Consider the following 17571-nt stretch of genomic DNA (forward strand, 5'->3'; position numbering starts at 1 on the left):
GTCCTGTGTGTTAACTGCCCTGCTCTCTCCCAAAGGGGTTCCCCTCCCTTGGCACCTCCTTATCTAACTCATCTCCCTGCCCTGTTCCTATCTGACAGAGTTATTGTCCAAGGAAACTTGTAATTTTTGAGGTTTATGTGGAGTTTCCAACAGTAGTTTTGAGGTAATCGAGTGAGTCGTCTCAGGTCTTCACAGCTGATGCTCTGCAGACACATGATATGAGAAATTTAAAGTGGGCAAACTGCACCTGAGATCTAAAATCCCTGTCGGCTTGGCTCTTTTTCACTGCCATTAACGACACTCTGACCTTGTTTGGTACTTTCCACCCACACGTCTGAAGGTACTTTGCTAATGAATTTAGCATCCCAGTGTCTCTGGAAGGTAGGGAGGTGTTTAACCTTGCCTTACAGATGAAGCAGACACTGACTGACTACCTGGCTTTTCCCAAAGATGCTGAGCACTGTGATTGCAGTTGAAATCAGTGGATGCTTTATAGGACAGTTGCCTGTGGACATTGAGGTGTATTGTAATCCAGGGACCTGCTCCCTGGCAGAGCTGGGATACGGACTCCCATTCTCTGATTCATAGTCTTGTGCTCAACCACAGACAAGTTCTTCCTCCCCTCCATCCTTTTGAAGGTGGAAAGAAGGGCCTAACTTGCTAGGTAGTTTGTTATTAATATCTGGGATGCAAAACTCCCTGCAGATTTAATTTTGCTCAATCAGGGCTTCCCTCCCCCCCAGGGATCTCTCTCATAGTTTTTCATTCCACTTTGTGTTCCCACCTCCCCCTAATCTCATGTGTTCCCTATATGTCATTTCTGTTCCTGCTTGGCTTTTCCCTGTGGGTAGTTCAGGTTTCAGTCTACCCTCCAGATTTCCATCCCAGTCCTGTTTTGCCCTCCTCTCAAGGGGAGGTTCACATCCTGCTTCCTTCTCCCCTCTGGGGATCAATTCAGATTTCGCTCTCTCTTCTTCTCCGCATTGCCCCAGGGTATCAGCCTAAGTCTTCTATCTGCTTTTCATCTCTTGAGCCTTCACTAGCTGGAAATCAGCCCGGCTGTCCATATCTGCCTTGACTGACACTGGATCTAAGCTGAACACTACCTTGGCCTTTCCCTTTTGAAGTTTCCCTGCTCTGTCCTAGGGATAGGCTGATTGCATAAATTTGTATGTGTGTGCTGGTTCTTCATTGAAATGCAGCCCTTTGGGAAAGCATCAGAGAAAGCCCTGGCTTGAGGGAAAGTCCTCTGTTTCTATATATGGCACTGTTTTGCTTAGGACAGATATGTAGAGGAACCCCTTCTTCAAGCTAGTTTTGTTCTGGCACCTTGCAGAGGCCCTCAGATGAGATTGCTGGAAATGAACTCCAAAACAGGCCAGCGAGTCTCTGGGGAAGATATGAGGGAAAGGGGGATGGAAATAGGAGGAAGGATTTGGTCTTTTTATATTTTTTTTCTCAAGACGTGGACCAAAACCACTGAATTAATCTTATGTTAGCCAATAACAGCTGACAACAACCCAGCATCGCTTCAGAGTTGACTGGATTGTATCTGTTCCTGAAGATCCAGCTGCAGTCCATTCCCAAACTCCTGCTTTCCTGCTCCAGGCTTCACAAGAACAACCTATATTTAAAAGTTATTTCTTATATTTGTTGCCTTGTCCACTGGCAATATGTATTGTACAGCTGTTTCAAAGCTGTTTTACAGCTGAGGAAAAGACAGATAGGTCTTAGTGCAAACTCCCTGCTCCAACTGCGCTCCTATCATCCTTCGGGAAATATTTTCTAGGCTCACAGGGGACGAACCCTAGTTTCATGGACCTGTCTAAAGGGACATAACAATTTTTTCCACAATAGGAGCTAAGCTCAAGGCATGGCTGTCACTGTCAAACCACTATTAAGGTTGCTCGGCACCTTTTTAAGCGGTGAGTTGCACAAACTACTGTGCATGGAGATGACTCTTCTGCCTACTGGAGCTCATTGCTAATAAGGAGAGGACTCCGAATTCTTGAAGGCCTTTCATCTGGTGAGCTCCAAGAATTCAATCAAAAGCCTGCACCACCCAGCAAGGGTGGGGCCCTACACCCATTTTGCAGAAGGGCAAGTCATAGCATAAAAAGGTGAAGGCGATGGGGTTTCAAGCAAGGCCTCTAATTTTGGAAGCCTGACATCAGAGTGCACTTTCTCCCTTCCCAGAAGTGCTGATCTGCTAGAGCTCCGTGTGAAATCAGGGGGCTGAACTGGGGCTGCTCAGCCCCTCAGGAGGCAGACATTGGGTTTATGCGAGCAAGAAACCCTCTTGCCCTGCTTCCCCAACACAGAGAATTGCCCAGAGCCACCGATCTGGGAGCAGAGAACTGGCTCTGAGCTCCCTTTTCCCCTCAACTACTAGACTTCATTCCCTCCACCCAGAATGAAAATCGACGTGATACTCTCCAGCGAAGCTGATCTTTCTCACTCTCCCTTTCTTTCTTAATTATATTACTTGTGTGTATTTAATGCAATCCCTCTAGCTGCTCTTCTTGTGTCCCAGTTCCCTGGGGCGCAGCAACTGGTGCCAAAACTACCGTGAACCAATCAGAGAAATCTGCAAAGCTGGGCTGGAGCCAGCCCCAGTCACGGGAGCGCTCTGACTCCAAGTTAATTCCTTTCAAACGTGGGATGTGGTGGAAAGTGCCTTGCTACCGAGGGCTACCTGTGCCATGACGCGCTAGGTGGACACTGCTCTGCCCTCCTCGTGGGGACCGATCTGGGGACACCGGTACTGTACGGCGGGGAGGCAGGGCCAGGTATTTAGATGGTTTGTGACTGGTTGACAGCCGAAGGGCACAGAGAATCCAGAACAATCACAGTTTCCTCCCCCTAGACAAGAGATCCATGGAAAGGGGAATATTTTTTTGTGCAGTGAATTTGAAGAATAGTTAAGGGTCTGTTTCTGGCCCCAGAAAAGCCCAATAAGGCACCTTCGCTGCTGACTTCACCAAGAACATGATTAGGCTCCAGGGAACCTGTGTGAGCATGTAAGAGGGCATGGGAGAAGCCATGAAGCCTTGGTGTGTGTGAAATCGGATTGATAAGGAAAGGGGTAGGGATGCAGCCCAGGGTGGGAGCAGAGAAGATAAGCACAAAGGTGTAGGCAGAGGTGGAGTTCTGGAGAGCTTTGGAAGTTGGGCAAGTGAAATTGAGAGAGATGCAGGGAGCAGTGCTGCAACGCACGAGAGGGTTGGGGCAGAGGGGCAGGACCCCCGGGCTGAGGAAGGGGCAAGGAGAATCCTGGAACAGAGACATGAGAGAAATCACAGCCTTAATGCTGGTAAAATTGTTTTCCATGCTTTGTCTGAAGGTTCTCACCATTCTGACCAAGAAAATGGCATCTTCCCTTCTTTTTTAAAACACTTCCAATCTGACACATCCACAGGCCTTGGCAGAGAAGCTGCCACACGCTCGAGTACCAATAGCAAGAGCAAAGATGCCGCTTTTCAGTATCTTTTTTTGCCAATTCTGTGCTTCCTGAACACGGATCACCTCCCGAAAGCACGAGCTAGCTTCTGCGCTCCTGAGGCTCGGGCAGAGGCTGCAGCCTCGTGTGGAGAGCAGCCCTTTGTCAGGATGCTCCTCCTGAGCAGGCGCCCATAGGAGCGTGGCCATCCAGGGCAGGTGCTCTTCCCACCTCTGGTTTTGGTTCTCCACTCCCTTGCCCAGAGCCTGCTTTTGAAGCCTGCTGTGCTACACATGATCATTTTGAGGTTTATTGTTCAGCACAGAGGAGAGCGGTGGCTTCTTTCTTTTTCCTGTTCTCTGTTTAAAAGCAAAAACGCTCTATCAGACACCCTGTGGATACAAAGCTGAGTGTGGTTCTGTTTGTTTTCTTTTGTGAAGTGTGTAGCTCGGTTACTCTTAAAGTTTTGATTTCCCATCCTGGCTTCTACTACAGCTAAGGCACAACTGTTAACACCCCAAGCTGAAGCTCAGAGAATTAAGAAGATCAGCTCAGGCCTCAGTTAATAAACTCGGGGGCCTCACAGAGCTGTGATGCAGGTGTGTTGAGGTTAGGGATTACATTTTAATTTTTCAGCGTGCTGTCATTGCTGAGTTTTAGGATAGAGTCTGTTAGGCATCCAGCGTGGGATTAACTCCCCTATTGACATGCCGACAGCATCTGAAAAATCCCACCCTTCAGTGTGAAAGGATATCAAATGTTCTAAAGTGAAGATCGTTGCACTGAATTAAGGCTTTTCTGCTTTCTTCATGGGTGTCTGTTAAGCCTTGCCGTACATGCAGGATAGTACATGTGGAAATAGTAATTGCAAGCCCATTATTATTATTGCTATAATTTATTATTAGTGTGTTTTTTATTTTATGATGCCCACGTGTGCAGGTAATTCACAGAAAAGTACACTTAACACCAGTGGAAGGTGGGAAGGCTTAGTTAACTGCAATAGCCTTGGATCCAGTTTTGATACCTGTTTCTGTCATAAAACTTCCTCCCTTGACTTCAGGCAAATCACTTTGCGGCAGCTTCTGACAGCCCCGTTGTACTGCATAGCGCTTTGGGAGTGAGTCAGCCCTGGAAGAACCCTGCTGTCGGTTTTCAGCGAGGGGCAGTTGGTTCAGATTCTCTTAAATTTGCGTGCACCTGACCCTCTTCCACGCAGGGAAATAGCCTTACCGCTGTGCAGCGGGGGGAAGGAGGGATGTCAGTAAGTCAAACTCTTAAACAGTTGTGAGTTGCTGACTGTGAGATAAGGCAGATACGAAGGCAGATAAATATCTGTTTCAAAGAGGTTACTGCCTAAATAGAAACTACACAACAAATACGGTTGTCTTCTATCTTACACTAACGACGGCGATTCCTGCCTAAGAGCTGGTACTGGAGAAGGCTGACATGGCTTTGACGGCCTCACTCTGGCAGGGTACGGAGATCTCTTAGCTAGATTTGGGGAAAGCATCCGAGGCTCTGAGTGCTGAAGCAGTCAGTGGGTCCCACCTTTGAGAGAGGATGATGGAGCAGTGCTTACATTATGCCAGAAGCGCTCATCCAAAGGAGGCGGCGTGGGGCTGCGCTCAGGCTGCCTGCTTCGGTGTCTAATCGATGAGGAAGACCAATTACCAGAGAGCAGTGACCCTAAGCTGGGCTTATGTGAGGAGGGCCGCAGGCAGAGTCCTGCCCAACAAATGGGATCCAACCGTCAGTCCATTGACTCCAACGTGGGTTGGTTGGTCTGTCTGTCGGAAGGGTATGGCCTTCCACACGGTGAAATCAGAGCTGCTAAGGTGAATCTTTCCAACTTCCTCATGTAAGGCTGGCTTTTTACAGCTTTGCAATATGTCTGCAGGATGTTTTCATGAACCGAATGTTTGCCAAAAGTTCACATATCAGTTACAAAACAGATGTACTTTTTTTTTTTTCTTTTTTTTTTTTTTTTCCTCCCTTTCCTACTGGTAAGGAAGAGTTTGTGCAGTAATTGCAGGCAGGTTGGGAGATGTTTTCTTCATAATTCTCCTTCTTATGAAATGTTTATGAAACACCTTCCACAAATCGGTTACGCAAGCAAGCTGAAGAGCTTTGATCATTTTCCATCGCCCTCAATATGTTTCTTAGTTTGTTTTGCTTTTTGTTTTTGTTTTTAGGCCAGAGATAGGTAAGAAACAATCCATCCTTGGCCAGGCCCAGCAGATGTTCTAGCCAACTAAGGAAAGGACTCTCTTTCCATCCAGTCACCCTTCCTGTGTTTTTCACTCTGATTGCCTGAGGGCAGCTGACCCTATTTTAAGGCTGTGAAAACATCCACTTGAGATTTCCAAGTGTGATTCCTTTCCTATCCCGGAGGAACCCTTGGTAGCTCGATGTACGGGTGCCGCCACCTGCCGTTCCCTCCTCCGGAGAAGCTCCAAGCTGCTCCCAGCCCTGCCCGGAGACTCCCCTCAAGCCCAGGGGGAAGAAGATGTCTGTAGATTCATGGCTGGCCACCCAGGCTCCGCATCTCTCCCTAGCTGGATGAGTTTGCAGCCCATTCCTTGGTCCCGCTGGTTTACAAGTCTGTTTTTCCTTAGACAGCGTTATTTCCCCAAATCAAATTCAACGGGAAGAAACTTAGCTTTGCCCTCTATGACTTCTTGTTCCCCATTCCCTGTCTGGCCTGATTGTCATGTCAAACCAAGGTCCTGAGGAAGCCCAGTGGGATCTGGTTTTAACCAAATCACAGTTGCTTCCTTGCAATGTTTTAGCAGGCTTCTCATCAAATACCTACATGAGGTGATTCTGGCATAATTTCCACCTTTTTTGGTTCCTTAAAGAAAACTTTTCTCGTATTTGTAGAAAGTGCCTGCAAATATGAGTCAGATGCACTGGGAAAGGAGAAGGCAACTCCTCCCATTGTTTTATTAATTTGAAATTTACATTATTTTAAGGGAGTCTCATGATATTGAGTGGCCTCGCCCACAATGTGTGTGGTTTTTTGGGGTTTTTGGTTTTGGTTTTTTTAATGTACAGTTGGTAATACTGCCGGTTTAGCCAGGGAAAAAAAATGAAGGTGCAGGATTTGCATAAACCGTCCCAAAAGTTTTGGATATACCCCGAACTCTTGCTAATGAACAATTAGCCAGCTGCAGGCCTGTTGGGGAGAGGAAGAGGAGGGAGAGGTAAATTTGAGCCTAAACCCAGTGAAAATTGGTGCAGGGGAGAAGGATTTGTCAAGAACACACAGGTTCCCGCCCACTGCGCAGGAGGGAGCAAGAGAATTCCAGGGACGGGGGAAGGAGCAGTGGGAGATGTTGTTGTTTTTAAATCAGGAACCGGTCCTTTGCCAAACCCACCTCCCATTCTCATATTGTGCGATGCCGGGATGCAGCTACACACCCCTTTCACCCTGGAATGCTTCCAAATCATTCCGCTTGGCAGCTGTAAAAATTGATTTCAGTTTGGAAATGGCTTGTGCTTCTTCAACACTTCACTCCTATTGGGACCATAACTTAGGCGGGATCAAGTGCCGTGTTCTCTAAGACACGAATAACTTTTCTTTTTGGGACTGTTCAGACTTGGATGACTACGTTGTGTGAGGCAGACACACATGAATTGCAAGCAGGAGTAATTTTTTTTTTTTTTTTAATTATTTATTTTTTTCTTTTTGGCTCAGATGACTTCTTTTTAATGAGCCGTCAAAGAAAAACGTGCACAAAACCATTTGCCTGCAATGACTGGATGGCTCAGGGGTAACGGTGTATTCTCCCGAGCCTTTTGTCTGACATTTAGGAACTTAGACGCTATCCGCATTGATAGTGATCAAGAAGATCCTTCCATCTGATTTTTTTTTTTCGCCAGGCTAAGAGGGATGATCATGCCAACCTGAAAGGTAGGAAAGAACTGGAATTTATAGCATGTATAACTCTTGTTGCAAGGAGCTAGTATTATTGCAAAACTAGTTTCGGCAATATCCAGAGCTATAGTTGTAATGAAGGGAGATGTTGTAATTCTCTTCCCTTCATGTAGGACCTTCCAAAATGCAGAGCGGTTAAAATTACGGGGCCAGCTCCCTGCACTGCACCTTGAGCCTCTTGTGATCACATTTTCTCCTTTGCTCCTGCTCCCGTGGGGATTTGTGTGTTTGTTTGCTTTAGTCAAATTGAATTGAAACCTCCCGCAACCAAATATATTCGCTTGGGCCATTGTTTTTAAAAGCTGAATTTCTTGTCCCCCTCTGCTGGTGGGAGGTTGTATGACCTAAAGTCCACACCAGCACTGCAAGACCCCGGCAACTGTGACCCCGCTTGTCTCCTGGGGGACGTATTGCTTGGGAGTAATTTGATGGGAGATGGTGAGGTTCAGCCCTAGTAGAAAGAGTGAATCTTCAGTGCTGAGCCCGTGGACAGGATTTTCAAGACCTGTCCTTTCTGGTGTTCTCCTGTTTTTTCCAGTCTGTGTAAGCTGAAGCATCTTCTTGAACTGGAAAGGCTTAGATGAGGAATGGGACTCATGATGTGAGGAAAAACTTGAGCCTAAGTTTCAAAATTGTTTGCTTGGATCTTTTGTTAGAGAAAATGAGTTCCAAGAGCTCTGTATGGCTTTTCTCTCTCCTGTGCATGGCATCGGCGCAGAGACACTCTTCAGACAGCTTTCAGAAATTAATCTAAAAACTTCTAAAGTCTCCTCAACCAGGTCCCCGCTTCTCCTGCCCCCGTCAGACTTATCAAAGGGTTTAAGCTAGTCCAAAGTGATGTAACAGTTTTTTAGTTGGGTTTGGTTTGGTTTTTTTTTTTTTTATTTGTTAGGTTGGTTGGTTTTTTACTTTTGTTTTTAAATGTAGTATCAAGATTAGAAAGTAACATGGAGACTATGGATTAAACCAGAACAAGGATTCCATTCTGGTCCTTGGATAAATTCTTCTCTTAATAATGTGGACTCAGAAGTCATGATTTCTTTTTTTTTTTTTTTGTAGACAGGAACATTTCTTGAAGACTTAAGTAGGTCGAAATGACCACTAGACAAAGGGCTGACAGCTGTGAAGTTTTCCAGTTCTTTTTCCACAGCTTGTAAGGAAGCGGATTTTTCCTTGCCAGACCAGTGCAATTTTTTGTTGCTTTCTGGTAGAAGCTAAGCAAATACGTTTGGTGCCTGTGGTGCTGCATTTTCAAGTCGGGATGATTACACTGCTTTTTGAGGTCTTTTACTTCATGACCTTTCCTTTTGTATCCCCTTGTACCCGCAGAACAAAATGAGAGGCCATCCATAACCAACCCCATATCGGTTTGCGCGTTGTGATTTATAACGGAGAATTGCTTTGTGTCTTCCTTGTAACTCCACAAAATGCCTCAGTGTGTTTGTCTGAGGAAAGCACTCACATGCTTAAAACTTGCTAAGTCACTGGAACTTGGTTAACTTCCTAAAGTGTTTTCATCAGTGTGTTTTAATTGAGCAAACTGCAAGCTTCCCCTTGGCTTGGCAGAGCAGGAAAATTATGTCCATGTTATAAACTGGAGAGCAGAAGGGAACGACCATGCCTGTCTGCAAAGCCAGGGATGGAAGCAGTGAGTCCTGACCTCTCACTTTTCCCTGAAAGGAGCCTCTTCCCGATCCTTGCAGCCTCTCAGACTCCTGGCTGCCCCACACCTCCCGCATCCCCTTGTCTCTGCTCCCTAACCCTACAATTCGTTCTTTTTCAGATTAAAACCGAAGACCTCAGTGACTCCTTGCAATCCACAATCCCCCCTAGGTCAGGTCACCTTGTGCAGGGATCATCAATGATGCCCGGAAGCCAAATCGCGGGGGTAAGTGACTTTGCTGCTTGAGGGATCCAGAAGCCTGCAGGGGCACTGGTTAGTGAACCTCTGGAGAAGCGGCTGGTTTTGAGACACTTGCCAATTTACGTATGCGTTTTGAATGTGGCAAAAGAAGACTCGAGGGTATGATGGACTAAATTGCAAAAGTGAACCCGTGTTGGCAAAAGGCAGCTTCCTCCTCAGCCTCTTTCTCTTCTGCAGGAAGATTTACATGGGTTCAAAGGTAGACTGGACACATACTTGGAAGAGATTTCCTTTGAGGGTTTACTAAGTAGGCAAACCACACCATGCTCAGGAAATCCCTTGAACTGAAAATAACTGGAGACTGAGACAACACCAAGGGGAAGTGTTAGATATACTTGCCCTGGTCTTCCTCTTTCATGAATGTCTGGTTAATGCTATTGTTGGAGATAGGATTCTAGGCTAGATTAGCTCTTGATCTGAACCACTGTAGCCATCCTTGAATATGTTGCCTCAAATTGATTTACGCCAGAGAATAAATTAATTCCTTGAGGGATTTTTTTTGCACTAAGGTAAAAAAATTGGAGATTAGCACTTAACTCTTATTAAATTCTAGTGTGAGTTAGATGCCAGAAGGCCACACAGCTGCTCCATAATCTCTTCCCTCATTCTTTCACGGGGTATTCAGAGCCCTTACACAACTGAGGGACTGTTCAATTTCCTCAAAGCTTCAAAACAATTCTTGAGAAGCTCAAAGACTCATCTTCCTGAGTAATGATTTCCTTTAAAAATGTGCCTCTAAAGAGAGTTGGTCTTATTAGGGCATTATTTTTTGTGTGTGTGTCTATCCCAAGCAAATGCAAAAAAAAAAAAAAAAACCAGCTGAAAACTTCAGATCCCGGAGTACCTCTGGATCTGTAGCTCTCCAGTGCATGAATTAGATAAATCTGCCGTGTTGAATGAAAAGTGTGAATGGGGTGAAGGAGCAGGGAAGCCTTATGAGAGGTGATGCTGTGCGAAGACCCTTGTGTTCCCTTTGCTCTCCCCATAGGATATGAGCTCTCTTCACACCCTGCAGCAGCTTGTATTGCTTCCCGGTCACATGCAGTCGGTTCCCCAGTTTCTTCTGTCTCAGTCTCAGGCTGGGCAACAAGGTAAGAGAAAAAAAAAGCTGTCAGGGCATCGTTATAAGCAGATACACATCTAGGAAAAACTTTCCTTCTCGTGACTGTTGCTTTTAACCCGATCTGTTTTCCCAGGAGGAGGGTGTCTGTTCCCCCGCTATGTTCCATTTTCCCCCTGTGCTGGTTCCCGCCCCTGGGATGCTCCCGGACTCCTGTAGCTGCTCCGGGAATCTCCCACTCGGGAGATGCTCCTGGCACCTGTGGCTTGTGTGCACCAAGAGTGCCACCTTGGGGCCAGTCTTCGCAGGCTGGGTAGGGATCCCGCCTCTGAAATTCAGACTAGCATCTGCCTGGCTCTCAGCAAAACAGCAAGGAGCCTGCTCCTTGGGGAGCAGTTGCAGCCTGCCTGGGCTCCCAGCCTCGCTGGGTTAGCACTCTTCATTTCTTCCAGAAAACTGACGAGAGGTTGAGTTGATCTCTCTAAGTACCTTAGAGGGAGAGCAAACCCAGGGAAGGAGCTGAGCTGCTCTGGTGGAAGGACGATGCTGGCACCAGAACAAAGAGGTCTAACCTAGCCAGGAGCAATGCGGGGATGAGAGCTGAGGAGTTTGGAGTTGCCAGTGGTTGTTCCCAAATCTCGCTCCAAGCCATGGGGCAGGAGAGGACAGGAGGTCTAACTCCTTCTGAAACCCAGTGTAATCAGCTCCACGAAAGGGGTGAAAGGACTGAGGACAGAACTCTATGCTCGGGAAAGTCCTTGTGTTTCTATTTTTACTGCCAATATTTTTCGTGGCATTTCTCCAACAACGGGGATACAGGCGTGCCACATGCTGCTTATGGACAGACAAACATCAGCGTTGATCCATCACCTGACGGATGCAAAGGGGCATGGGTCCTTTGCTCACATTCTTGATTTATTTCAGCACAGAGGTCCCTCCATATGAATCAAAATTCAGAACTAAAACCTTAAAATCCCTGCAGCTGGAATCCACTGGTACATATGCTCCAAAAGAAACCCTGTATTGTGTACGCAAGTGGGAAACCTATTTCTCATTGACAGCATAGAAACTCTTCCTTCTACCAAATGATTCTGAGTGATGTATAATGAAACTACTTGATGTATATTTACCGATAATCTAGAATCCAGTTTGTCTGAAATGGCAGGGTCAGGATAATCTATTGCTTACTGCCTGCTTTTGTTCGTGTATAATAGGAAACGCATTATACCGCAAAACAGAACTTGCTTCCTTTTAATAGAGTTAAAGAGTTTCTTCTCTAGAGAAGAGAGTTTCTTCTGCCCTCTGGCAGCTATAACCCCTTCAACAGATGGCCACTTGTTTGGCCATGACCCCTTTTGGTTCCAGACTTGATAAAGACTGGATATCCTGGCCAGTAGCCGGCTTTTTGTGCAAGAGCACTTCTATTTGAATAGATAATTGCCAAGTTTTAATGATCCTTTACCATGCGATGCACAGCCACTGGGGAGTGAAAGTGAAGGCACAGAATGGTTTTGTGGAATTAGTTGTTTGGTACAGATACAGTCAGAGTGTTCTTCATACCAAAGAGATGAGCAAAATATCCCTGAAATCGTCCCTTGGACTGTCATGGGGACACCCTCGACGTTTCCTGAGTTCTGACTGGTGGGCGCATCAGTTCATGGATTTCATGGCCAAAGAGACTTGGCTGTGGGCCTAATCCTTCCAAGAGGACAAGCATTTTGGTTTGTTTTTCTTTTAAAGCTGTTTTAATCCAGATAAGTTCCCAGGTCTGATTCATTGTGCAGCCTTTCAAACAGCTAATGCTGACACATTTGCATAAGGGGGTGAGAGCTCTGTGCCATGAAGGTGGAAACAAGCAGCCAGGTAGATGCTGGGAATGCTGTCAGCCAAAATATTGCTGCTGAAGTCTTCATCTTACGAAAACACAGCCTCGGTCTCATCAGCTGTCAAACCGGTGAATCCTGAATCCAGTCCATAATTTTCATTTGAGCTAGAGCTTAGCTTTCGCAAAGGTGTTCAATCATGATTTTAAAGACTCCAAATGACAGAGCATCCGCCATGTCCCTAGGCAAGCCATTCCGGTGATTAATTACCTTCACTGTTAAAAATGTGCACCTCATTACCAGCCTGCATTTGAAATTCAAAGTTGTTCCAGCATTAGAGAAGGCTTATTGAAACACCAATCTAAATAAATAAATGGGATCCTGCACATTCAAACCTAAATTAAAAAAGGAAAGACAGAAAGAGAGAGAGGGGAGAGTGATTGATTCTGGAGATTATTTTTTTTTCTTTTTTTTTTTCTTCTTTTTTTTTTTTTTTAGCAAAAGTCCATAAATTTCTATAGTTTTCCCTATAATTGTCAGTGACAATCAATAGAATATATTGGCTGTTTCAAGAAAGGTTATAAATCCTCACTGAATTCTACAGGCTTCACCCACAACAGACTTGAAGAACCTAACTAAATTTCTAGGGGACTACACTGCTTCAGTTGCTACTTAATCCTTTGGGACGTTCCTCATAAGAGATATAGGTTTGTACTTGGCAGTTTGTCAACTGAACAATTACACAGTCTCTATAAATACTAGTTTTTGTTAGTTTTATAGATTTCCCTTCTTCTGTCCTTTCATCATTTTCTGTCAGTTTATATATTCTGAAAGAAATTCAATTTATTTGAAATACAGTAAGGTAGAGAAGAAAGGGTCAGATGGCTTCAAAATGACACCTCAAAATGAAATGTATAGTAGAAAGCAGAGTGGGTAGGCTCATGAGATTAACTGTAGGATCGGGATTTTTTTTTAACAAGATCAAGTGGCTGAAAGTTGCAGTCAGAAAAGCTCCTGTTGGACATAAGATGCATGGTTTTTTAACAGCTACAATGATTAAGCACTGGGAGAGATCACCACTGAGGATGTAGTAAATTCTCTGCTGTTTGACATCTAAAATCAAAGTTATGTCTATGTAAAATGTCTGTGCCCTGGTTCAGCCTTAGGTTAATGAGCTACATGCAGGGATCAGTGGATGAGATATTTTACCTATATCATTACTGTAATAATCCCTTTCAGGCTAAAAAGCCATGAAAAGAACCTTTCCTTTCTCATAATCCAATTCAGAGCCACCCACATTTGTAATGGCTGGAATCCTCTTATTTTGAACAAGAGCTAACTAACGTTTTCCATTCAGGGCTTCAGGAGCCTTTCCTGTGCAGCGACGTTGAGCTGCCTCGGTGCTGGTGGAGGAGCTGGGCTGATCGGATCTGTCTTTCTTTCTCTCCCCAGCTTTGCAGCCAAACATCCTCTCCTTCCCTCAGCAACAGGGCAGCCTTCTCCTCTCCCAGCCGGGACCCAGCCTGGCGTCACAGGTAACCTTCCTCACAGAGTCACAGAATCAGCTAGGCTGGAAAGGTCCTTGAAGCTCCTCCAGTCCAACCGTTAACCCGGCACCGACAGTTGCAACTACAGCAGATCCTTAAGCACTAAATCGACCCGACTCTTCAACCCCTCCAGGGATGGGGACTCCCCCCCTGCCCTGGGCAGCCCATTCCAACGCCCAACAGCCCCTTCTGCACAGAAATCCTTCCTGACATCTAGTCTAAACCTTCCCTGGCACAACTTGAGGCCATTCCCTCTTGTCCTATCACTTATTACTTGGCTCCAGAGACTATCCCCCCTCTCTGCCCCCTCCTGGCAGGGAGTTGCAGAGGGCCAAGAGGTCTCCCCTCAGCCTCCTCTTCTCCAGACTGAACCCCCCCAGTTCCCCCAGCCGCTCCCCAGCAGACCTGTGCTCCAGACCCTGCCCCAGCTCCGTTGCCCTTCTCTGGCCACGCTTGAGTCATTCAATGGCCTTTTTGGGGTGAGGGGCCCAACACTGAACCCAGGAATCGAGGGGCGGCCTCCCCAGTGCCGAGCCCAGGGCTCAGATCCCTTCCCTGTCCCTGTGGCCACGCCAGTGCTGACACAAGCCAGGATGCCATTGGCCTTCTTGGCCACCGGGGCGCCTGCTGGCTCCTGTTCAGCCATACATAACATACAGTCCCCCACTGAGAAGCACCCACCTACAAATCGTGCTGCTTCATTCAGGGCCAATGGCAGAGGAAATGGCGTGGTTTTCTACTGTTGTGACTCTCCACATATTTTTTGTTGTTTTAATAGGCCGTGGGCCGTTCTGGACTCCCTGGCTCATCGGTTGAACCCCACCTGGATGTACCCCAGCATTTGCAAGTGGCAAAGCACCTAGCTCCATCAGGAGCATCTGAGGAACCCAGTGACCTGGAGGAGCTGGAAAAGTTTGCTAAGACTTTCAAACAAAGGCGAATTAAATTGGGGTTCACGCAGGTGAGCAGCCTCATCCGTGGGAAGGGTGGAGCCACCTGTGGTGTGGCAATGTTGGGCTGAGGGAGTTTGTGGCAGAGGCATGGATGGAGGAAGGGCTGGATTAGATACAGTTTGGGTTTCTTTGGAGTATCCCCTTCCAAACACACGAAGAGACAAACCCACCCTAATACTTCATTACCACGAGCTCATTATCTCCACCTTCTCCAGTACACAAAGGCCTCAGGGGTGTGGGGCAGGTTCCCATGGGAAGAGAAATCACTTCCTCTGCAACACAGGTCACGGAAACAAAGCTGAACCTATTCTGGAAGCAACCCGAGAGGTGGTCGGACAGCAGGAAGCTGTGGGGGGTTTTCTGAGCTCGTGTTGTGATTTGGATCTTCTCTGGCAGGGTGACGTCGGACTTGCCATGGGGAAGCTCTACGGCAACGATTTCAGCCAGACCACTATTTCCCGCTTCGAGGCTCTCAACCTGAGCTTTAAGAATATGTGCAAGCTCAAACCCCTGCTGGAGAAGTGGCTGAGTGACGCAGGTAGGTGACGTTACATGCAGAAACGCCACCAGCCTTGGCCAGGATGAGAGGATCCATCCAGGAGCCCCCAGTAAAAGCCAGGAAAATCGAAGCTAGAGCTATGACCTCTGAGATCCGTGGCCGGGCTGGTGACAGACTGCCTTCCCCTGTGGATCACACGGCGGGTGGCACAGCAGGCAAGATATCAAACCACATCTATCATTTCTCTCTGGCAATCTGGAGTCGGGGGCAGTCCCTGCATCACCTCTTGCTGTGTTGCTTGGCCTGGGGCAAATCACTGGGCTAGTCCGTTCAGTCCCTCCTGTGTAAACTAGAAAGAATAGGAAGGGACTCCTCCTAAAGTGCTCAGAGATCTGCCCATGAGCAGTAATTAGAAAAGGAAGGTATCACGCAAGGGGAATCCCCGGGAGCAGCAGGATTAGGCTGATGTCCTCTGCTGACTGCAAACTGCTGTACGAATGACATTAGTCTGATGTGCTTCACCCAGCCCGTCAGGAGTTGTGGGTTTGACCAATTTAAAATGTCAGGAGGTGTCTCAGCTACACGAGGCCTGAGCCCGGAGGTGTAAGTCAACATCCTTAACTGTGTGAAATTGCATCACTGGAAAATGCGTGGTCCCCACCAGAGCTGGCTGGAAACCAAGCTGGAAAAAGGAAAAACAGTATGTTGATTAAAATCTTAACACTCATATTTCTTTCATGATTTGGACAAGATCGGTGATGGATTGGGACTGCTGGAGCAATTCCGATCATCATCAGAGGAAGGATCAACAACACGGGAACATTTTACTTATTTTAGGAGGTGCCGTAATTCCCAGAAGGGATCTAGGAATGAAAATAATTATCTTCTTGAATATCTCTTTTCTCCTCCCTCTCTCCCCAGAATCTGCCCCTTTGGATTCTTCCATGAGCACTCCCAATTCCTACCCCTCAGTGAATGAGATGTTTGGACGGAAAAGAAAGAAGCGAACCAGCATTGAGACCAATATTCGCTCCACGCTGGAGAAAAGATTTCAAGATGTGAGGGGAAAATCTTGCAATGTGTTGTGAACTCTCTCTGAGTTTAGCATTTGTGAGGTCATAGTGGCACCGAATCCTCATAAAGAGAGATTTCTTTTTGTTTGTTTGTTTCGGTAGCAGGTTAGAAAGGGGTTAACAGGAAAAGGGTCAAAACCAAAGAAATTGGATCAAATTATTTTTTGGTAAACGTCTTTGCGAGCTGCGGGCCTGTGTCACTGGGACCGTGTGGCCGTGGTGCAGCACGGAAACGGGTGCCTCGTTAAGCAGGTCTTGTGAGACCCACAGGTATTGCTGTCAAACCGTTTTAGAAGTAGAGACTTTTACACTTTAAGCATGAAGATTTTCAAGAAAAATCACTACAGAGAGCAAACGGGGCTTTAAATCAGTAGGAATAAATTGTGCGTTGAAAAGTTTTCATCAAAACTGGCTTTGACCAGCCCCCAGTTTTTCTTGGCTTCTCCCTCAGATCTGATCATATAAAAATTTCCTCCTAAGACTGTCAATGAGAACAAAAGACAGGCATTGCCAGATCATTATCAGCGCTTCATTTTTAGGTAGTATGAGGCATTCTTTGTAATGGGAAAACTGTCTTGGCATCTCCCTCCAACTCAGACCAAACCCGTAGAGCTGAATGCTGTCAAATTCACCAGAAAATAAGTGACTCAGAAGAAAGGATAGGTACTATTATTTCCCTTTATAAATAAAGGATGGAGGAAGAAAAAGAAATGGCTTTTCTGAGATGGTGCAGGTAGGCGTACAAACAGCACTCAGAGCTCGTGTGTCCTGTGCAGTGACAAGAAGACCACAGTCATTACCTTCCCCCCAGCAATGATTTAGGGCGCTGGTGAGACCAAAGCGCGTGGTGCTTTGTGCAGTAACAGGGCCAGGGATGTGACTCATCCCCCGCTGATTCCATGAGACTCGATGTTGAATCAGAAGTGCTTTCTGGTTCACAGAACCTAAGCTCTCACCCAAATATTTACCCTTTGTCTTAGAAGCAAATTTTCTCCCCTCCCCGGTTTCCAGCCAACCCCACCCCTGCCCTTCCAGCAGCAGAAGCATACGTGATGCTGTACGTTACAGCTCTTTGGGGATCTTTAACCTCCTGCCCTTTCTCAGCAGAACCCCAAGCCCAGTTCAGAGGAGATATCCTTGATAGCAGAGCAGCTCTCCATGGAAAAGGAGGTGGTTCGGGTCTGGTTCTGCAACCGGCGCCAGAAGGAAAAACGGATCAGCTGCCCGATGCCATCCCCCATCAAATCACCTATCTACAATTCCAGACTGGTGAGACACTTTGGATGAAGGAGTTCTACGTGCTGTCCCAGACGAAA

At 46.6% G+C, this 17571-nt stretch overlaps 1 protein-coding gene across 1 annotated transcript in view; it reads left to right on the plus strand.

The window, feature by feature from the left end:
• The window catches only part of POU2F3 (POU class 2 homeobox 3), a 41957-nt gene that overhangs the window by 21121 nt on the left and 3265 nt on the right, over positions 1-17571 (plus strand). The window contains exons 5-11 of the mRNA XM_074927518.1: positions 9160-9264; positions 10289-10391; positions 13636-13718; positions 14509-14691; positions 15080-15221; positions 16104-16240; positions 17363-17524. Of these exons, the coding sequence (XP_074783619.1) occupies positions 9160-9264; positions 10289-10391; positions 13636-13718; positions 14509-14691; positions 15080-15221; positions 16104-16240; positions 17363-17524 (915 nt within the window). The remainder of the gene's footprint in view (positions 1-9159; positions 9265-10288; positions 10392-13635; positions 13719-14508; positions 14692-15079; positions 15222-16103; positions 16241-17362; positions 17525-17571) is intronic.

Source organism: Athene noctua, chromosome 26 (assembly GCF_965140245.1).
Source record: "Athene noctua chromosome 26, bAthNoc1.hap1.1, whole genome shotgun sequence".
Lineage (NCBI taxonomy): Eukaryota > Metazoa > Chordata > Aves > Strigiformes > Strigidae > Athene > Athene noctua.